The following is a 22,108-nucleotide window of genomic DNA, read 5'->3' on the forward strand; positions in this document are numbered from 1 at the left end:
GAAGCAACCTAGATGGGCAGACATGTGCTTTGTGTCTTTCATTTGAGACAAAAAAGAAAGAAAAAAGCCCCACCAAAACAGAACCCACACAGTAAGGAAGAGCTTCTTGCCACCAAACCTGTTGTGGGGGTGCAGGAACTCTGTGTGCTGCAGAAATGATCATAATTCTGTGATTAAATAAGGTATTTCCTATCTACCCAACCAGCTTTGGTTTTCCTCCTCTATGTAGCCCTATACTGTCTCCATTTCTGCTTTTCCCATGAGCCACCAGAGTGCCTTTTCTACAACTCTTACGCAAACTTTCTACGTAGTTTTGGCTCTCTCTCTTGCCTTGCTCAAGACCTTCTGTGCAGATGTTCATCTTATGTTTAATACCATACGTTTTGACTTCCAAGAATCTACAAGAGCTTTTTCCATCTTAAATGACTGATGCAAAATACACATAAAAAATGCAACCACATTTAGTGTAGGGCATGCCCACTACTGAATGCTACAGAGCAACCCTGCACAACTGGAAAGGAAGAGAAAATTCTAAGTCCCTCTGAAAGTGCAAAGAGTCTGAATTGATTACATGAAACAGAAATTTGCAAGGACACCAAGGTTAATATCATAGTTCTTACCAAGCATGCTATAATTATTGGCTGCCAGTAATAGGACCTTGGTGTTACATCTCACATCTGGGAGTATGTAAGTAGATTTAATGTTTTGCAAATTTTGATTTTCCCTGCTTAGGCAGAAAGCAGAATAAGATAGCACTTGATAGAGTAACACTATAAAGCTGCCACCCTGCCCCATCTTCTGCATGTAACTTCAAACTAACATAGCTAACTACCTCTCCCTCTCCTCTCTTTGCTATTATTTAGCTTCTGCCCCTACCCATCACTTTTTCACAGGCGATGAATTTAAACTGGAGATAGCCCCTGAGGTTGATCTCTTTCTAAACTACAATAACATTAAAATGAAAGAAAAAGTAGCTGCCAGAATCTCATTTAGCTCCAAAAGATAGTGTTTTTCCTCATAAATGAAACAGATAACACAACCTGCAATGCAGCCTGAATAAAAAAAATAACCTCCCCAAGCTGTAGCTGCTGGATCATAAATTTACACTAGGTTGGTTTCAATGGCCGCCAGATACTCATAAAATGTGTTTTCTCTTCCTAAGAGCTGAATTAAGTCATCCTCACCACCACTATAATGCCCCCTCATTTTCTGGAACAATTTGAATGCTGTCTTCAACTGCATTTACATTTTTTACTTCCTTCATCTGCCAGAAAATATATAGTGGGCACATCTACACATGCCCCTGATTGTGCAGTTGTTACTGCTTAGTCATTTAGTACTTGTTTTAGCAAGTGCTATATGACTGCACAGTAATTGCCATTACTGTGCAGTCCTGGTGATGCATGGGTCATTTCCAAGTACTGCACAGTAGCAACTAACTGCTGCGCAGTAGCGCGCTGCTACTGCACAGTTTGTGCTGCATCACAGTTTGTGCCTGCCAACACTACATCGCTATAGCAATGAGCTAGGTCGCTGTAGCTCGTCACTGTGATGTCTCATGTATTACACAGGAGGTGAAACTGTCAGTGTCCTATCTATATCTAATCACCTCATGGTTTCTGGGATGAAACTATTTTGCATGAATAAGGATTATGGGTATGTATCTAATACCCTTTTGAAAAAAGGCAGATTTGGAGCTCGTAACCTACAGAGCAGTGTGTGACACTGGGAGCTTGCTCTCAAAGTGGATCAGCTATTGATGCGTGACCATCACTACCTAGTGCAGGTTACAGTCACTTATTGATTATATACTTGGGATCAGAATCATAGGGCTAGAAGGGACCCCAAAGGATCATCAGGTCCAGCCCCCTGCATGATCAGGAAAGTCATCTGGGATCAGGTGACCCCAGCCAGGTGACCGTCCAGTCTTCTGTTGAAGACCTCTAGGGGAGATGATTGCACCTCTGGGGGGAGCTTGTTCCATAGTCTGGACACCCTAGTTGTGAAGAAGTTTTTCCTAACGTTCAGCCTGAAACTATCTTCCAGGAGTTTGTGGCTGTTGTTTCTAGTTTTCCCCCAGGGTGCCCTGGTGAATAGTTGTTCACCGAGCTCCTGATGTATGCCTCTGATATAGCAGTAAGCCACAATAAAGTCTCCTCTCAGCCTTGTTTTCTTTAGGCTGAAGAGTCCAAGATCCCTTAGCCTCTCCTCATATGGCTTGCCATGCAAGTCTCTGATCATATGGGTGGCCCTTCTATGGACCCTCCCAAGCTTTAGTAGGTCCTTGTTGAAGTGCGGCACCCAGAACTGGATGCAGTACTCCAGCTGCGGCCACACCAATGTAAAGTGGGAGAATCACTTCTTTGGTTTTACTGGAGATGCATCGATTGATCAAATGACCTGTGAAGTTAGGAGCATCTTGACACACCAAATATAACTAAATTTAAGGGAGTGCAGGTACACCTACACAAGATAACACTTCTCTACACTCCTTCAAGTTGTTCCCCTCCCCCTCAGAATCAAGTACTATATCCTTAAGCAAGGATTTGTAGTTGTAGGAACCCAACGTTATTTCATGCAGAATCACAAGGTAGAGTGTGATAATAGTACACTGCAGAGCAGCCACTGTGACTACAGGAGAAAGAGGAAATTTAAGCCCAAGTCACTTCCAGGGCTGGACTGCATTGTGCCCCAATGGAAACTCATTTTCAGTAGTTCACTTCTTCTATACATTTTGCTTTTTATTGCCCAGGAGTTAAAAGTTACATGATTTTGAATGGACACTGTTGCTAAGGAAAAAGATACCATAAACTTGAAAAGGAAATGGGAATCTGGAAAAAACAAACAAACAACCCCCCCCCCCCCAAAAAAACCTGATTTACTCAAGTAGTAATTCAAAAATTTTAAGAATAAGGCAGAGATAAACAAAGTCCATATAGTCCCAAAAGGGCCTGAAGAAGCAAATTAATTAATCTGTTCCAAAGCATGACTCCTTTATGTGCACTTAAGTGCAGTAAGGTCAAAACTTAATGAGCAGGGGGCCTTGAAGCTATTTTTCTTTTTCTTTCTTTCTTTCTTTCAAGATGGCGGCCGACAGGTGAAGCCCTTCTGAGCTCCTGCAGCTCGGGTGCCTTTTTGCGCGTTCCCTGCACTCCATACCCCCCTTTTCCTGTCCCCACCCCCCCCAAAAAACCTTGCCTCCACCCACCCTGTCCCTGGGGCCCCCCTTCCCCCGCTTTCTGAGCGTTTTTCCCCTGGGCTCTGGCAGCCTCGTCTGCCTCTGCCCCTCCCCCACCCCCGCCTGAGTTCTCCCTGTGATTCCTGCTGCCTCCCTCCCCCAGGGCCCCTTACCTTGGTCCTTGCCATCTCCCCCTGCCTTGGGGCTTGCCCTGAGCCCCTGCAGGGTTGCTCTGCCCCCCCCTCAGGCTGATTTTGGGGTGTTTTGAGCCCCCTCCCAGTCCCAGGTCCCCGGGGTCAGCCTGAGGCTCTTTTTTTTTTTTTTTTTTTTTTCCTCCCAGGAGAGAGTTAACCCTCTCCTGCCGGGATGCCTGCCAGCAGCCAAGGCACTTGGCATGGGGATGTTTCTGCAGATCTTCCCCTCAGCCATGGCATGCGGGTGCACGCCCCTCTCCACGTCACGGTGGAGGACTGCGCCGGAGCTCTGGTGGACCTGCTGGGACGCCGGAGCGTCCGGTATGCCTCCTGGGTCAATTCAGTGCCCATCATCTATCTGAGCTCTCCCAACCTGGTGAGGGAGGTGTGTGCAGCGGGGCTGGAAGTCTCGAGGGTCCACCACTTGGTCACGCCCCTGGAGACCCTGGCAGTGCGGGTGGTGGCCTCCAACGTGCCCCCGCACCTGTCAGACAGGGACCTCGCCAACGCGGTCGAGCGCTACGGTGTCCTCACCAGCCCCTGACACAGGCTGACCATAGGGAGTAGGAACCCCAAGCTGAGGCAGATCCTGTCCTTCCGGAGGCAGGCGTTCATGCTCCTCATGGGGGACACTCAGAAGCTGCCTCCCTCCTTGACTTTTGCCTCACACGGGAGATCCTATGTGGTGTATTTCTCCCTGGGGGGGAATTCCTGCCGCCGCTGCGGCGGCAGCTCCCACCTATCTGCCCAGTGCCCGTTTGGGCAGTCAGCCGAGGCACCGGCTGCTGCGCCCACCCTGGAGGATGGTGCACCCACCTCAGGTGCAGGGCCCTCATCAAAGGGTGGGGTTGGGAGACCTGCCAAGCCCCCCTCTGACCCTGCTCCATCCGGGGGGCTCAACCCCTCTGGCAGTGGCATGCCACTCGGGGGGGGGGGCCTGGGACATCCTCCCAGGGTTCTCCCGCCCCTGTCGGGGCGGATGCCCCTTCCGGTGGAGGGGCTGGGGAGTCCTCCCAGTCCCTTCCTGTCCCAGTCCTCCCCGGGGTGGCCGGAGTCTCGGGCGCTGGGGCCCCGTCGGGTGGAGCGCCCGAGACCCCCCCTCCACCTCCCTCCACCCCTGCCCCAACCGGGGTGGTGGACCTGGAGGTGGCGACACCCCAGCAGCCTGGCCCACCCCCTACAGGGGGGGTGCCAGCTACTCCCCAAAAAGCAAAGAATAAGAAAAAGAATAAAGGAGTGTCTAAAGGAACTCCTGCCCCTTCGGGGCCTGTCTCAGACAGCACCGGGGAAAAGGCAGCCAGGGAACCTGAGCCCGCTCTGCCTGCCCCCCTGGAAACCCTGCCACCTCCGGCCATGACTGAGGGTGTCCCGGAGACGTCTGGCAACCCCTCGCCCCCATCCCAGCCAGTGGGGCCTGTGAGCGGCAAGGCAGGGGGAGAGTGCCGGCCTCCCGAGAGACGGCGGTGGGTCTCGCCACTCCACCGCCTGCTCCCCTGCCTGCCGGGGCTGATGGGGAGGAGGAGATGGAGTGCCTGCCCTCTGAGCGCCGCAAGCAGCCCCGGGAGCGGGATGACATCTGCCCCCCAAAGCAGATGGGGATCGATCTCCCCGAAACGGTCCTCGACCCAGATAGAAAGGGGGGCCTGCTAGGGAGCCTGGCCATTGAGGGCACGTTCACCGGTCTCACCGGGAAGTCCCCTCCCAGGGTACAGCCCCGCCAGTTCTCGGTCGGCAGTATCCACCTCCTGCTAGAGAAACCCCCTTGGGTGGCCCCCAGCTATGGAGGTCTCCTCAACCTCTTGGACCAGGCCAAGGGCCAGAGGAACGTGGCCGAGAGTATCCGGCAATGGTGCCCAGACCCCGCGCAGTTTGTCCGCGCCGCTAGTGACGCGGCGAAGCTTATGCGCCGGGACCCGGGCACGCGTCAGCATGCCTTCCGGCTCGAGAAGCTGGTGACTCGGGTGAGGGAGGTGTGGGGCCGAGGTGGGCCCACGGAATAGGACAGGGCAACACTAGGCCTTTCCCCTGTCTCTGCGGTTTTTCTGCCCGACGTCCGTCACCTTCTCTCCCACCGGTACCCTTCCTACCCTTCCTCCTTCTTCTCCTGTTCATGGCGGTTACCACAATTGCCTCGCTCAACACCAACGGCTGCAGAGACCCGGTGAAGCGGACGGCCGTCCTGGAAGGCCTGCAGCAGAAGCGCCTGGCGATCGCCTTCCTCCAGGAGACGCACAGCGACGCGTATGTTCAAGCTGACTGGCATGCTGCCTGGAGAGGCCGCTAGTTCCTGAGCCACGGCACCAACCTCAGCGCAGGAGTGGCGACCCTCCTCTCGCCGCAGCTGCGGTACGACTAGGCGGTGGTGCAAGAGGTCGTCCCCGGCTGGCTGCTGACCATCCACGTCACCCTGGCACACCAGAGCCTGCTCCTCGTCAATGTCTACACGCCCACCGACGGGAGAGAGAGGGTCACCTTCCTAGAGACCCTGGGCGACCTCCTGCGTGACGCCAGCGAGATGGACGACCTGCTCCTCATGGGTGGGGATTTCAACTGTACCGTCGACACGCTGCTAGACCGGACGGGGCCGGAACCGCACCTGCCTTCGGCCCGCAAGCTGCGGACTGTGCTGGAGGCGGCGGACCTCGTCGACACCTGGCGGGTCCTCCACACCGACGTGCGACAGTACACCTGGGCAAAGATGAGCGCCAGCGGGCTCGCCATGGCCCGCCTCAACCACCTCTACATCGGCCAGCACCACCTGCTGTTGGTGCACGGCAGCCGCATCGTTCCATCGGGCCTCTCGGACCACGCCTTGGTCTGCTGCGAGCTGAGCCTGCCTGGCAGAGCACGCACGCGGGCCCCTTACTGGTGCCTCAACGTCAGCCTGCTGCAGGACACCCACTTCAGGGACTGCTTCGCCCACCTCTGGAGGAGCTGGGAGGCAGCGCGAGCAGACTACCCCTCCTGGCGCCTGTGGTGGGACATGGGGAAGGTCCAGATCTGGGCGTTCTGCCAGCAGTACAGCCAGCTGGCGGGCGAGCGAGCTCCGCCGCCACACCCAGGAGCTGGAGGAGGGCATGGTGGAGCTCGAGGCGGCCCTGCTCTGCGTGGGCAACGACACAGTGCTCCTCGAGAGCCTCCGCTCCCGCAAGAAATGCCTGCGAGAGCTGGCGGAGGGCGCAGCCCGTGGCGCGCGGGTCCGGGCCCGCTGCCAGGAGCTGGCAGAGGCTGGCGCCCCGACCGGCTTCTTTAGCCTGGAGAGGCGGCGGGCCGCGGCGAAGATGCTGGACCACCTCAAGACCCTGGAGGGCCGGCTGCTCACGGACCTGGGCGAAGTGCGGGAGCATGCCGTCGCCTTCTACCGGGACTTGTTTGCGGCTGAGCCCGTCTGCCCGCGGGCCGCCCAGGAGCTGCATCGGGACCTGCCGCGCCTGGGCGCTTCGCAGGCCGAGGCCCTGGAGCGCGAACTCTCCCTGGCGGAGCTGGAGGCCGCGGTGGGGGGGCTCGCCTCGGGCAGGGCCCCGGGCCTGGACGGCCTGCCCGTGGAATTTTACAGAGCCTTCTGGCCCCTCCTCGGACCCAGCCGCCTCCGCGTCTTCCGCGAGAGCCTTGCCGACGGGCCGTGCTCACCCTGCTGCCCAAGAAGGGGGACCTTGGCTGCCTGAAGAACTGGCGGCCCGTCTCCCTCATGTGCGCCGACTACAAGATCCTGGCCAAGGCGCTGGCGAACCGTCTCCGCACCGTCATGGCCTCCGTCATCGGGCCCGAGCAGAGTTACTGCGTGCCGGCAGGACCATCCAGGACAACTTGTTCCTGCTGCATGACCTGCTCACGGCTACAGAGCTTTTTGGCCTGGACGTCGGCGTGCTCTCCCTGGACCAAGAGAAGGCCTTTGACCGCGTCGACCACCGGTACCTGCTCGGCACCCTCTAGGCCTTTGGCTTCGGGCCGCTCTTCACTGCGGCGCTCCGGGTCCTGTAGCACGATGCCTCCGGCCTGCTCAAGGTGAACGGCGCGCTGTGCTCCCCGTTCCCCGTGCGTCGTGGCATACGCCAGGGCTGCCCCCTGTCGGGCATGCTGTACGCCCTGGCCGTCGAACCGCTGCTGCACGCTCTGCGACGTCGCCTGACCGGCCTTGCCCTGCCACCGGCGCCGGGCCCCGCCACCGGCCCCCTGCTCCGGCTGACGGCGTACGCGGACGACGTGACCGTCTTCCTGGGCAGCCAGGAGGACGTGCGGGCCCTGGTGGACTGCCAGCGTGCCTACGAGCTTGCTGCCTCGGCCCGCATCAACTAGGGCAAGAGCAACGCCTTCCTGCTGGGGACGTGGGCCGGCACGCCGCCTCCGGACCTGCCGGGAGGCCTCGCCTGGCGCTGGGAAGGCCTCAAAGCCCTGGGCGTGTTCCTGGGGCCGCCGGCCTTTGCGGCCCGCAACTGGGAGGACCTGGCGGAGGGAGTGGAGGCCCGCCTGCAGCGCTGGCGCTGGCACCTGCCCACCCTCTCTTACTGCGGCTGGGTCCTCGTCGCCAACAACCTGGCGGCGGCCACCCTGTGGCACCGCTGCGCGGTGCTGGACCCTCCGCCGGAGCTCCTGGAGAGAGTGCAGCAGCTCCTGGTCGATTTCCTGTGGGACGGACGCCACTGGCTGCCCCGAGCTGCCCTCTACCTGCCCACCGGGGAAGGGGGCCAAGGCCTGATCGACCTGGCCAGCTGGGTGGCCGCCTACCGGCTGCAGGCCCTCCAGTGGCTCCTGTACGCCGACGGCCACCTCCCATGGCGGCAGCTGGCGTGCCGGTTCCTGCAGCGAGTGGGGGGCCTCGGCTTTGACCGGGAGCTGTTTCTGTTGGACCTCACTTTCCTGAATGGGACGGTCCTTCCCCCGTTCTAGCGCAGCATGGTGAGGGCCTGGCGGGCAGCCTTCCATCTCTGCCCCCAGGCCAGGTGCCTGCAGTTCCCACACCTGCTTCGGGAGCCCCTGGTCTACAACCCGGCCCTGCAGCGTGTCGCACCGAGCCTGGCCTCTGCCAGCCTCGCGGCAGCCCTCATCAAGGCACGCACCACCCGCCTGGAGCACCTCCTGGACCCTGCTCGGTCGGCGTGGCTGTCCCCCGAAGCCCTGGCTGCCCGGCTGGCGCTGCGCTCCGTCCGCACTGCGGGCTGGCTTCTGCGGACCATCAGTGGTGCCCTCCCAGCGGAAGCAGCGACCGCCCTGGAAGTCCATCTCCAGGCTCGCCGGACCCTCCCCGCTGCGGCCGCCGCGCACGACGCCTTCCCTCCACTGCCCGTCATCCCAGCGGTACCCGGCGAGCTGGCCGAGCGGCCCGACACGCTGCTCAGGCTCCCGGTGCCCCCCAGCAGCAATACGGGCTGCCCTTTTGGCACCCTGCCCCCTCAAGGGCCTCTACATGTGGGTGGTGCGCACCCGGCATGCCCAGGTGCTGGCCGGCCGCCGTGACACCGTGTGGCGGCGGCGCCTGGCGCGGCCTGGGACCCTGGCGTGGCGCACACTGTATAAGGCGCCCACTGCCAAGAAGACCGGCGACCTGCAGTGGCGGCTCGTGCACGGCATCCTGGCCACCGGCACCTTTGTTCGCCACCTGGACCCACCGGCCTCGGCGGCCTGCCCCTTCTGCCCGGGGGTGCCGGATGAGGACATTTTCCACGCGTTCCTCGACTGCCCCCGGCTGCAGCTGCTCTTTGCCACCCTGGGCGCGCTGCTTCGGGCGCTGGGCCGGAACTTCTCCGAGGACGTCTACGTCCACTCCTTCCCCTACCGGGCAGCGGAGAGGGCTGTGGTCAGCCTGGCCAACTTCCTGCTGGGCCAGGCCAAGATGGCCACCCTGAAGAGGCGGCAAAACCGGCTCGCCGGGACTGGGATGGTCGACGCCCTGCAGCTCTTCCGCCTGCTGGTGTGGGCCCGCCTCTCGCTTGAGTTTGAGCACGCAGTCCTGCGGCGGATGGTGCCCACCTTTGAGGAACGCTGGGCCCTTGAGGGGGCGCTCTGCCGAGTCAAGGCGGGGCGCCTGCTCCTCGCCCTGTAACACCCTCAGCTGCTCAAGCTGCGGACACACGTCCAGCGGGCCGAGGCCTTGGACTTTGCCTCACGCGGGTCGAGCCCTGAGGCTCCCCATGGGTTTCCCTGCTTGCGGAAATGTAAATATGTCAATAGACCTTTGGCTCGCTATGGTTTTTAGTCTAGAGTGTACGGGCAGGCCTTGCAGGCCGTGAGCCCAGGACCATGTCCATGAGGCCCAGGTGTTCGGGCCAACCAGTACATACTCTTTACTGGCCCCGATTTGTCACCCTCCCTGGAATAAACGCCTCTTAAAAGTAAAAAAGCCTCAAGCTGACATGGGGGACTGGGACTGGGAGGGGGCTGAAAACGCCCCAAAATCGGCCTGAGGGGGGGCAGAGCAACCCCGCAGGGGCTCAGGGCAAGCCCCAAGGCAGGGGCAGATGGCAGGGACCAAGGGACGGGGCCCTGGGGGAGGGAGGCAGCAGAAATCAAAGGGACAACTCCGGCGCGGGTGGGGGAGGGGCAGAGACAAACCAGGCTGCCGGAGCCCAGGGGAAAAAGGCTCAGAAAGTGGGGGGAAGGGGCAGGGAGGGGGTCCACAGGGACAGGGTGGGGAGAGGCAAGGGTTTTTTTGGTGGGGGGGACAGGAAAAGGGGGGCAGGGAGTGCGAGGCAACGAGCTGAAAGCACCTGAGCTGGAGGAGCTTAGAAGGGCTTCAGCTGTTGGCGGCCATCTTGAAAGAAAGAAAGAAAGAAAGACTTTTAAACGTCAAAAAAAAAAAAAAAAGTCTGTCTTTCTTTCTTTCTTTCAAGATGGCCGCCGACAGCTGAAGCCCTTCTAAGCTCCTCCAGCTCAGGTGCTTTCAGCTCGTTGCCTCGCACTCCCTGCCCCCCTTTTCCTGTCCCCCCCCCAAAAAAACCCTTGCCTCTCCCCACCCTGTCCCTGGGGACCCCCTCCCTGCCCCTTCCCCCCACTTTCTGAGCCTTTTTCCCCTGGGCTCCGGCAGCCTCGTTTGTCTCTGCCCCTCCCCCCACCCGCGCCTGAGTTGTCCCTTTGATTTCTGCTGCCTCCCTCCCCCAGGGCCCCGTCCCTTGGTCCCTGCCATCTGCCCCTGCCTTGGGGCTTGCCCTGAGCCCCTGCGGGGTTGCTCTGCCCCCCCTCAGGCCGATTTTGGGGCGTTTTCAGCCCCCTCCCAGTCCCAGTCCCCCGTGTCAGCCTGAGGCTTTTTTTTTTTTTTTCCCTGCACTTCACAGTTTAACCCTGTCCTGGCAAGGAATGGCGGCTCCTACGCCTGGCAGCTGGCATGAGGATGTCTCTCGGGACCTCCCACTGTCTCATGGCCTGAGGGTTCATACCCCTCTCCACGTGGGGCTCGAGGTTTGCGTGGAGGCTCTGTACCATCCGCTACGCGGGGCGCGTGAACACGGTCCCGATGATCTATTTGAGCAAGCCCGCCCTGGTTGACAGGGTGTGCGCGGAAGGCCTGGACATTGCGGGTATCCACTACCCTGTCACGCCCCTAGAGACTCAGGCAGTGAGGGTGGTGATTTCCAACGTCCCACCGCACGTTTCCGATCGGGAGCTGGCCAGGGGACTCGAGGCCTATGGGGTTCCTGCAAGTCCTTTTCGCCGCCTGCCGATGGGAAACAAGAACCCTCAGGGGAAGCACGTCCTGTCCTTTCGGAGGCAGGTCTTCATGCTCCTCAAGGAGGGCCCCCAGTTGCTGCCTCGCTCCCTGAGCCTCACGCTCGAGGGGCGGCGGTTTATTATCTGTTTATCTGTGGGAGAGACCACGTGCTTCAAGTGCGGGGGCTCCTCCCACCTGGCTGCGCAGTGCCCTCAGGGCAAGGCGGCCGGACCATCGCCACCTGCGGCAGCGCCGAGAGACGGCCCGTCGACCTCTGGGGCACGCGGCAGGCCCAGGGAGGCTGGGAGCTCTTCCTCCCAACCTCCTTCCACCCCCATTCCATCTCAGGGGACCGGGGTCTCCAGTGGGAAGCCATCGTCCAGCCAAGGGGCTGGTGCTACTACCATGGCCCCACCGCCCCCTCCCCCGTCTGTGGCGCCCCCTGCCCTTGGTGCGGCAGCCCCACCGGGTGGAGAGGCGGACGCTTCCCCTTGCCCCCTGCCTGCCCCGGCCGAAGTGGCTGGGGTGGCCGGGGACTGCGGCGCTGGAGCCTTATCGGATGATGGGGCTCGGGCTTCCTCCCAACCACCCGACAAAGAGAGGGAGATGAGGGGGGCCTCTCAGGACACCCCATCCCTGACAGACCCCTCCTCGGCCAGTGCCGAGGGGCCCCCCCACCACAGAGCCAGACCCCACTCCGGCTGCCACACCACCCGCCCCGTTGGATGTAGCCACCGACGAGGCAGACTTAGCGGGTGGGGGGGAGGGGCCTTCAGGGGTCCCCCTCCCCTCGCCTGTCCCCCAGCCTCCGGAGTCGGGTGGCAGCAGGAATAGTGGCGAATGTCTCTCTTCCGGTGGCCTGGCCCCGGGGGTGGCGGGAGAGCCTGCTGCCCCTTTGGTCACGCCTCAGCCTAGCGGATCAGATGGGGAAGTTAGCGAGATGGAGATCCAGCTCTCAGAGTCTTGCAAGAGACGTCGTGAGCGGGATGGCCCCTCCCCCCCCCAAGAAGACAGGGAATGTCCTCGCGGAGCCGGTCCTTGACTCGGACGACGAGAGGCGGCTGATGTGCCTGGACATCGAGGGGGTCGACGCTGCAGTTGCGGGCGAGCTCCCGCCGGGGGTGCGGCCTCGCCGCTCTTCCGTAGGCAACATCCACCCCAAGCTGGCGGAGCCCCCCTGGGTCCCTCCTGACTATGGGAGACTCCTGTCCTTGCTGAAGCTAACTAAGGGGCAGAAAAATGTAGCGGGGCACATCACCCAGTGGTGTGCGGACCCCAAAGTGTTTGTCAAGGCTGCCAGGGCGGCAGTCAAGCTCATGCAGCAGGATCGGGGCACACGTCAGATGGCCTACCGTCTGGACAAGCTTGCTCAGCGGGTGAGAGTGGAGTGGGGCCTGGGCGGGTCCCTCGACTACAGTAGGGCATGGTAGGCCTTCCCTGACCTGTCTGTATTGCCTTGCTCTGCTCTTGGGTGCTTGCTCTTCCACCCGCACTCTGCTTTGCTCCTCCTCTCCCACACCCACACCCATGGCAGCCACAACCATTGGCACCTTCAACGTCAACGGCTGTCGAGACACGGTGAAGCGCGAGGCCGTCCTGGAGCTCCTGCGACAGAAGAGGCTGGCCGTCGCCTTCCTACAAGAGACTCGCTCTGACAGGTTCAACCAGGCGGCCTGGCGGGCTGCCTGGCGAGGACAGGTATTCCTGAGCCACGGCACCAACCTCCGCGCGGGGGTCGCGACACTTTTATCGCCGCAGCTTTAGCTTGACGCGGCGGTGCCGCGGGAGGTCGTCCCTGGACGCCTGCTGACCGTCCGCGTCACCCTCGCACAACACCGTCTGCTGCTCATCAACATCTACGCGCTGTCCGATGGCCAGGAGAGGGTCGCTTTCTTTGAGACCTTGGCTGCCCTCCTGCGCGACGCTAGCGAGGATGATGACCTGCTCCTCCTCGGGGGCGATTTCAATTGCACCACTGCCCCGTGCCTCGACCGCACAGGGCCTGAGCCCCACCTGCCCTCCGCTCGCAAGCTGCAAGCTGCCCTGGAGGGGGCAGACCTTGTGGACGTCTGGCGAGCCCAGCATCCCGATGCGCGCCAGTACACCTGGGCCAAGATGAGTGCCGGCGGTCTCACCATGGCTCGCCTCGACCGCCTTTATATCACCAGGCACCACCTGCCACTCCTGCGCAGCAGCCGCATCGCTCCCTCAGGTCTATCAGATCATGGCCTGGCCTTCAGTGAACTGAGCCTGCCCGGGAGAGCCTGTGCACGGGCACCGTATTGGTGTTTGAACGTTAGTCTGCTTCAGGACTCTTATTTCCGGGACTGCTTTGCCCACTTCTGGCGGAGGTGGGAGGCTGCGAGACCTAGCCACTCCTCCTGGAAGCTGTGGTGGGACGTGGGCAAGGTACAGACCCGAGCCTTCTGCCAGCAGTGCACCCAGCTGGCCGCAAACGAGACGCGCCGCCGTATCCGGGAGTTGGAGGAGGACGTGGCGGAGCTCGAGGCTGCTCTGCTGGCCATTGGCAGCGACGCGGCACTGAGCGAGAGCCTCCGGCTCCGCAGGAAATGCCTGCGCGACTTGGCGGAGAGCGCGGCCCGTGGCGCGAGGATCCGCGCCCGCTGCCAGGAGCTGGTGGAAACTGATGCCCTGACCCGCTTCTTTTTCGACCTGGAGCGGCGGAGGGCAGCGAGCAAAGTCTTGGACCATCTCAAGACTCCTGAGGGCCGTGTCATTACAGAGCCGGGCGAAGTCCGCGACCGTGCCGTCGCCTTCTATCGCGACCTGTTCGCGGCAGAGCCGTCGTGCCCCGAGGCCACGTGGGAACTCCACGAGGGCCTACCGCGTCTCGATGCCCTGGAGGCCGGCGAGCTGGAGCGGGACTTGTCCCTGGAAGAGCTGGCGGCCGCCACGGCCAGCCTCGCCTCCGGCAAAGCCCCGGGCCTCGACGGGCTGCCTGCCGAGTTCTACAAGACCTTCTGGCCTCTCCTCGGCCCCAGCCTCCTGCGCGTTTTCCAGGAGAGCCTCGCCGACAAGGTCTTGCCGATCAGCTGCCGCCGAGCGGTGCTGACCCTGCTGCCCAAGAAGGGAGATCTGGGCTACATGAAGAACTGGCGGCCGGTCTCCCTGCTGTGCGCGGACTATAAGATTCTGGCCAAAGCACTGGCCACCCGCCTCTGCGCGGTCATGGCCTCTCTCACCGGGCCCGAGCAGAGCTACTGTGTGCCGGGCAGGACCATACAAGACAACCTGTTCCTGCTGCGGGACCTGCTCACGGCTAGCGAGCTCTTTGGCCTCGACGTCGGCCTCCTCTCTCTCGACCAGGAGAAGGCCTTTGACCACGTGGGCCACGCTTATCTCTTCCGCACACTGGAGGCCTTTGGCTTTGGGCCCCTCTTCACCGGGGCCCTCCGGGTCTTGTACCGAGACATTTCCAGCCTGCTCAAGGTGAACGGGGTGCTTTGCGCTCCGTTCCCCGCGCGCAGGGGCATTCGCCAGGGCTGTCCGCTGTCGGGCATGCTCTACGCCCTGGCCATCGAGCCGCTGTTACACGCGCTGCGCCGCCGCCTGAGTGGGGTGGCCCTGCCATCGGCCACGGGCCCGCCCGCTGGCCCTCGTCTCCGGCTGTCGGCCTATGCGGACGACGTCACCGTCTTCCTCGCCACCCAGGAAGACGTGCGGGCTCTAGCAGATTGCCAGCGGGCCTACGAGCGCGCCTCCTCCGCCCGCATCAACTGGGGCAAGAGTGACACTCTGCTGCTTGGCGCATGGACTGGCAGGCCTCCCCCAGACTTGCCGGGGGGCCTCGCCTGGCGCCACGAGGGCCTCAAGGTCTTGGGCATGTTCCTGGGGCCGACGACCTTCATGGCGCGCAACTGGGACGGCCTCGAGGAGGGAGTGGAGGCCCGCCTGCAGCGGTGGCGCTGGCGCCTGCCCAGCCTTTACTACCGGGGGCGCGTCCTCGTCATCAATAACCTGGCGGCGGCGACCCTGTGGCACCGCTGCGCGGTGCTGGACCCTCCGCCGGAGCTACTGGAGAGACTGCAGCGGCTCCTGGTAGATTTCCTGTGGGACGGACGCCACTGGCTCCCACGAGCTGCCCTCTACCTGCCCACTGGCGAGGGGGGCCAGGGCCTGATCGATCTGGCCAGCAGGGTGGCCGCCTATTGGCTGCAGGCCCTCCAGCGGCTCCTGTACACCGAAGGCCACCTCCCGTGGCGACAGCTGGCGTGCCGATTCCTGTGGCAAGTGGGGGGCCTCGGCTTTGACCGGGAGCTGTTTCAACTGGACCTCACCTTCCTGAACGGGGCGGTCCTTCCCCCATTCTACCGCAGCATGGTGTGGGCCTGGCGGGCGGCCTTTCATCTCTGTCCCCAGGCCAGGCACCTGCAGTTCCCGCAACTCCTTCGAGAGCCCTTGGTCCACAACCCGGCCCTGCACCGTGTCGTGCCGAGCCTGGCCTCCGCCAGCCTCACGGCAGCTCTCGTCAAGGTGCGCTCCACCTGCCTGGAGCACCTCTTGGACCCCGCTCGGTCGGACTGGCTGTCACCCGAGGCCCTGGCTGCCCGGCTGGCGATGCGCTCCGTCCGCACCGCAGGGCAGCTTCTGCGGGCCGTTAGGGCCGCCCTCCCGACGGAGGCAGCGACCGCCCTGGAAGTCCATCTCCAGACTCGCCGGCCTCTCCCCTCCGCGGACGCCGCAGAAGACACCTTCCCACCACTACCCGTCATCCCAGCGGTACCCAGCGTGCTGGCCGAGCGGCCCAACACGCTGCTCAGACTCCCGGTGCCCCCCGGCAGCAATACGGGCTGCCCTTTTGGCACCCTGCCGCGCAAGGGCCTCCACATGTGGGTGGTGCGCACCCGGCACACCCAGGTGCTCGCCGGCCGCCCTGACACCGTGTGGCGGCGGCGCCTGGCACGGCCCGGGACCCCGGCGTGGCGCACGCTGTATAAGGTGCCCATCGCCAAGAAGACCGGCGACCTGCAGTGGCGGCTCGTGCACGGCATCCTGGCCACTGGCACCTTTGTGCGTCACCTGGACCCAGCAGCCTCGGCGGCCTGCCCCTTCTGCCCGGGGGTGCTGGACGAGGACATCTTCCACGTGTTCCTCGACTGCCCCCGGCTGCAGCCTCTCTTTGCCGCCCTGGGCGCACTGCTTCGGGTGCTGGGCCGGGACTTCTCCGAAGATGCCTACGTCCACTCCTTTTCGTACCGGGCGGCTGAGCGGGCCACGGTCAGCCTGGCCAACTTCCTGCTGGGCCAGGCCAAGATGGCCTCCCTGAAGAGCCGGTGAAACCAGCTCACCGGCACCGGGATGGTCGATGCCCTGCAGCTCTTCTGCCTGCTGGTGCGGGCCTGCCTCTCGCTCGAGTTTGAGCACGCTGTCCTCCGGCGGACGGTGCCCGCCTTTGAGGAGCGCTGGGCCCTCGAGGGGGTCCTGTGCCGGGTCGAGGCGGGACGCCTGATCCTCGTACTGTGATGCCACCGGCTGCTCAAGCCGCAGAGACGCGTCGAGCGGGCCGAGGCCCTGGACTTTTGCTCATGCGGGTCGACCCCGGAGGCCTCCATGGGTGTCCCTGCTGGCAGAACTGTAAATACTGTAAATAGTCCTAATGTTCGTTGTGTTGTTTTTTTTTGTCTAGAGTGTATGGGCAGGCCTTGCAGGCCTTGAGCCCAGGCCTTGTCCATGAGGCCTAGAGCTTCGGGCGTACTTGTACGTGCTCTTTACTGGCTCCGAGTTATCACCCTCCTGGGAATAAAGGTCTCTTAAAAGTCTGTGGTGACATTAAAGAAAAGGGCAAAAGGAAAGATTTTGTTGCCCCAGATTTTTCATCTGGGTAGCCTAGCATCAGCAGCCTATCAAAAATGTAGATTGACGTTTGCCTTTGGCATTACAAGGGTCTCTACAAGCTTAGTATGTTCTTTCCAGATAGATGCTTTCTATGTGTTGTTCCTTTAAAACAGTGATTATCAGTCTTTTCGGCTACAAGGCAGACCTCCATGGTTTTCTGAATTTGGCAGCACCTTGGTTGAGAGCCAGTGTCATATCATACTTCCTCATCTTATCTTAGTAGTTCTCAATCAGGTAGAGCCAGATTGTAAAGCAGCTGCAGGAAGAGCAAATGCTCCTGCCACAGCTGCTTCCCAATCAGGCTCTGAGCAACATGCACAGGGAAGTTCCCCCTGGTAGTGCCAGCAGTGCCTTAGCCATGGCACTCCTTAAAGGGTCTCACAGCATTTTGGGGTACTACAGCACCTCAGTAAAGAAACATGGCCTTCGAGGAATTAAAAAAAAAATACCTCCAAAAACTTAGATGCTCCCTCTTTTTTAATCTACTCCGCAAACAAACAAAAACTCCTTCCAACCTCACTTAGCCATGAAGCCATGATTACACAATCAAACTATAGACTGTCAGTAAGCTTTGTACACATCCAAAATATATATTCATATTGGGGAGGGGGATAAAAATCAACAGTGGTGAACCAAATGGATCTTTCAGGAATGGCTTAGAGTCACTGAACAGATGATATTTGTATTTTAAAAAGAATAAAATTATTCTACAAAAGCAGGATGAGACAGCTGACAACCAAAATATCAGTGGCTGGCAGCAGTGATGATGAGACAGACTCAGATGCTTCAGCATTTTAAAATACGTGTCTCACTGCAACTGAAAGACTGCCTGCCAGTACATCTCCTCCAGTCCCCTTCACCTTTTGTTTCCTTCTCATTTGGCTTTTTTTTTGGTTTCTCCTTTTTGTGGGGGAGAAAGTCAAGCCCAAAGCCATAATTCCACTCAAACCTGGCTTGTTTGCACCCATTTCCCAATCTCTACTTATTATCAACAGTTCAGTTCAAAGCCATGGAGCAAAATAATTCCTAGTCTAAATGGAAAACTTAGTGGTTATTGGACTTGCTTCAATGTGGGAATTGCCTGCACCACCTCTGAGGGAGTCTGTTCCAGACATTGGACACTTGGACTGTAAAGAAGTTTTTCCTTATGCCCAGTCTAAATTGGTCTTCTAGAAGTTTCTGGCCATTAGACCTTGTTATCCCTTGGGGAGCCCTGGTTCTCCTAGATCCTGGTGCACACCCTTTATATACTTATAAGTCCCCCCTGAGCCTTCTCTTCTCCAGGCTGAAGAGTCCCATGTCCCTCAGCCTCTCCTCGTAAGGCTTGCCCTCTTGGCCTTTGATCATATGGGTGGCTCTCCTCTGGACTCTCTCAAGCTTATCCACATCCCTCCTGAAGTGGGGGGCCCAAAACTGGACACACTACTCCAGCTGCGGCCTCACTAAGGCCAAGTAAAGTGGGAGGATGACGTCCCTGGTTTTGCTTGAGATGTATCAGTGGATGCATGCCAGAGTTTGGTTTGCTTTGCTGGCCACAGCATCACACTGGTGGCTTATGTTCATCTTGTGGTCAATCAAAACCCCCAAGACTATATGATTTGTTTTTTTCTCATTCCAAGATGGCAACCCTCTCCCCCCTTAAATGAGTACTTCTATTCCTTTTAGAATCGAAGGAGGGGGCAAGGGAAGGGCCCCTCCTTCTAAGGACTTCTAGTGGCAAAGGTCAAGGGTTAGGGGCAGGACTTCCAGTCCTAAAATGGCAACCAGGGGGCAGGGCACCTGTCAAGGAGTGGAGCTACCCTTGTGGCCATCAACAGCTCACCAAAACTCATTAAGTGGCCCTCCAGCCAAAATAATTGCCCAACCCTGCTCAAGACTTTGGTCACTGCCCTGAAGCACTCGGGAAGGAGTAGATGAATAAGGCATTGCTTATGAAAGTCCTGATCAGTACATGTTGCCACCATAAAATAGACATACCCTAGGGACTCAAGGTAAGCAATCTCTGTTCCTTGGGTGATCTTGCAGTGTATATGTCAGCTATGAAACTAATGACTGCTCAGAGTAGACCATAATGAAACCTTTTTTAAAATCAGTGGTATTGCATCACAGATGAACACAAACATTTACATATAGCCTTTAGGCATCTGTTATCTTCTCTATATCCTTTCAAGATCATCTGCCCAGTCTTCATTCCATCATTGCTATTGCACTCTCAGTTTACAAAAAAGAACTACTGGATATTGAAAACAGTACAGCCTGGGACAGTATTCTAGGACAGGAGACAATTGGCAAGGTACTTCTGACCTAATTCCTGTCTGAGGGCGTTAATCAGGGAAGAGACTACCTAATGAAAATTGGGCTGGAATAGATTGAAAGGATTTCTGGGCGGTCAAATAGAGAAATTAAGACTTAAGGTGTTTACATGGAAGTTAAAAGCAATGCCCCCAAATTCTAGTATTAATTTTTTTTCTTTTTCTTTTTTTTTAAATGGAGGTGCAGTATTTGCTGCATCCTGCATCTACATGTGCGCAGAGCTGACTAATTAGCTCCAGGGTAAAGAATCACAGTCTCCACATGGGCTGATATTAGGGCACAGTAAATTAATTATCTCCACCATAGGACAGTACTGTTGGGGACAATACTATCCTATGACAGAGTATTTTATTCTGCTGAAATACACGTGTAGACAGTGATAGGGGCTGATTGAAGCACATGGGTATTAAAGTGTGGCCTGCTGCCTAGCCCCACACTAGCACCCTTGTACCCAGCCAGCCTCTCCACTGCCCAACATCGCAACCCAGAGCCTGGGGCTGATGCCACAAGCTCCCTGCCAGCTTAGTGCTCCTCCATCCTGGCTTAAAGTCCTGCTGTCCCAGGTGAACATGCAGATGCTGTGTCCAGGAGCAGCTGACTGAAGCATGAACTACACTGGAAGTTATCACATCACCTTAGTAGCACATGTAGATACACCCAGAGAGAAGTAACTTAGTCCTGAGAAGTCTACCAGTTCAGATATTGCCAGGTATCATAGAAACATAGAATAGAAGGACTGGAAGGGACCTGTAAGATCATCAAGTCATAGTTGGCCTGCTACTTCTGCTTTGGACCAGTGGCCTCCAGTACTGAGTTCTTTTCCAACATACTACTTTTTTGTTTCCCAAAACTGGCAAGCAGCATATCAAATAAAAGAAAACTTATATACTGTTTGGTGTTCAAGCAATTCAATGCTTTTGAAAGAATTCTCAGTGTTTTCATCTGAAAGTCTACCTGATGGAGATGCATACACTAACTGCAGGGGTTATATGCATATCTTCTTTCTGGGATAGGCCTTTTATTTCTCTTGTCATCACAACAATAGTTTTTATTTTTATAGTCTAGCCATCTACTACCTGAATGCAGTGGCTGAAGCATATCAACATGCCAATGCAGAACTGAAGAAGAAAATGCAAGTGGTAAGCCTCTAATTTACCCAGCCAAAGCATTTCTGATATTTTGCACATACTTATTTTGATATACAAGTTGTTAATCTAATTGCTTTTCCCTTTAAACCACAGAATGGAACTATGATAAGAGTAATGCATTTTCTGTATAGATCACACAATGTGGAAAATCATCCTCTTTGGTGTTCAGTTACCAAGTGCCACATGGGTAACACTCAATAATAATATCAATAGATATTAAAATGACACTGAAATTTCCCAAGAACACTACATCACACCTTAAAACAAAAGTCTATCTCCAGATATATTAATTACCACTAATGCTGGTACAATGAATACCAAAAGGAAAATGAGATTTGCAGAGATGAACAAGTGCTCCTAAATTAACTTATGTTTTATAACATTATGAAAAGGCCCTGTTAAGAACAGAAGGAATACAGTAGTTCAACCGTAACAGCATTGCTTACCTATAGTTCCCAAACTACCCTAATGAAAATGGTTAGTATCATTATCTTCACTCATTAGGGAGAGAAGGACCTAGTGGTTCAGAAGGTGCAATACCATTCCAGATGATGGGAACCAGGGGGATTTCTTGGGACTGACAGTCTGAGAATGCACAGAAGAACCCGTGGGAAATGCCTTTCTTCTGAACTGACTCTGCCATTCACTGAAATAATGCTATGACTTGGAATCCAAGTCTTACTAAAGAACATAGTTCCTGGGTACACTATTAAATACATGTACGCGCACACCACCTTCAGCCAAAGAAATCTGTAATAAGAAATATAAGGGTGGGTGCAGAAGGACATATCTGTGACAGACTTAAAAGCAGTTGTTATAAACTTTGTCCCTTTTTGTTTTTAGGCCTTTAACTTGCCAGGCCCAACATTTTTTCTTAAATGAAACCAAAAAAAATTTAATGGATCAAAGGCTGTCCAATCAATTTCCAGGGTAGGTGATTGTACCACCTCTGGTGGAATAAGCACCCACCAGAGGTGGTGCAATCACCTACCTGGAAATCTTCAAGAGGAGACTAGATGGTCACCTTGCTGGGGTCACCTGACCCCCAGTTATCTTTCCTGCTTGGTGCAAGGGGCTAGACCCGATGATCTTCCGAGGTCCCTTCCAGCCTTACAATCTATGAATCTATGAATTTCACAAAAATACCTTTCAGGAATCCTATGATAGCAAATAGTTATATGGCAAAATACATTCAATTGCAACATAAATCTAACAATTTTAATTGGTGCAGCAACGTGAAGAGGAGAAAAATAAGAGGAACAACAAAGCTACCACTAACTTGGCAACGCAAGATTTAGAGGACTTTCTCACGCCGAGCGCAAAAAGTGGAGGTCAGTCCCAACCAACAGCAGGTAAAAACTATTGTACGCTTTGGGGCAGGAGGGAGACTAACCGAGAGATGATTACAGGAATAAAGAAACTGGGCCATATACTAACCTCAGAGACACCACAACAAGGGTATTTTATGACCATACCTCAGGGTACATTTATGAGACGATGGGTCCTGACACAAGTTAAATTTAAGATGATATTACGGTATTAATTGCACCATAAATAGGAACCCAGTCACATGTTAAAGCCATTTTTGTGGCATGATAATATAACATGACATGTCTTTGTGACTCATTTGTATCACACCTTAAGTTGAACAAACAGCATGCTGGGAATGACCCATAACAGATCCTGACACTCAGATGAGCATAGAGATCTAGCTTGAGCAGCCCCAGGGTCCATTACAGCTATGCCGTACGCAATCAGTAGAATCAGGCTTGGGGCA

At 57.3% G+C, this 22,108-nt stretch overlaps 1 protein-coding gene and 1 long non-coding RNA gene across 2 annotated transcripts in view; one reads left to right on the forward strand and one right to left on the reverse strand.

Moving 5' to 3' along the window:
• The window catches only part of TMC2 (transmembrane channel like 2), an 88,624-nt gene that overhangs the window by 64,182 nt on the left and 2,334 nt on the right, over positions 1-22,108 (forward strand). The window contains exons 18-19 of the mRNA XM_059728755.1: positions 20,244-20,322; positions 21,563-21,683. Coding sequence (XP_059584738.1) covers positions 20,244-20,322; positions 21,563-21,683 — 200 coding nt within the window. The remainder of the gene's footprint in view (positions 1-20,243; positions 20,323-21,562; positions 21,684-22,108) is intronic.
• The window catches only part of LOC109282243 (uncharacterized), a 61,368-nt gene that overhangs the window by 36,500 nt on the left and 2,760 nt on the right, over positions 1-22,108 (reverse strand). The gene's annotated exons all lie outside the window — the stretch shown is intronic.

The sequence above is a fragment of the Alligator mississippiensis genome, chromosome 5, assembly GCF_030867095.1.
Source record: "Alligator mississippiensis isolate rAllMis1 chromosome 5, rAllMis1, whole genome shotgun sequence".
Taxonomy (NCBI): Eukaryota; Metazoa; Chordata; order Crocodylia; family Alligatoridae; genus Alligator; species Alligator mississippiensis.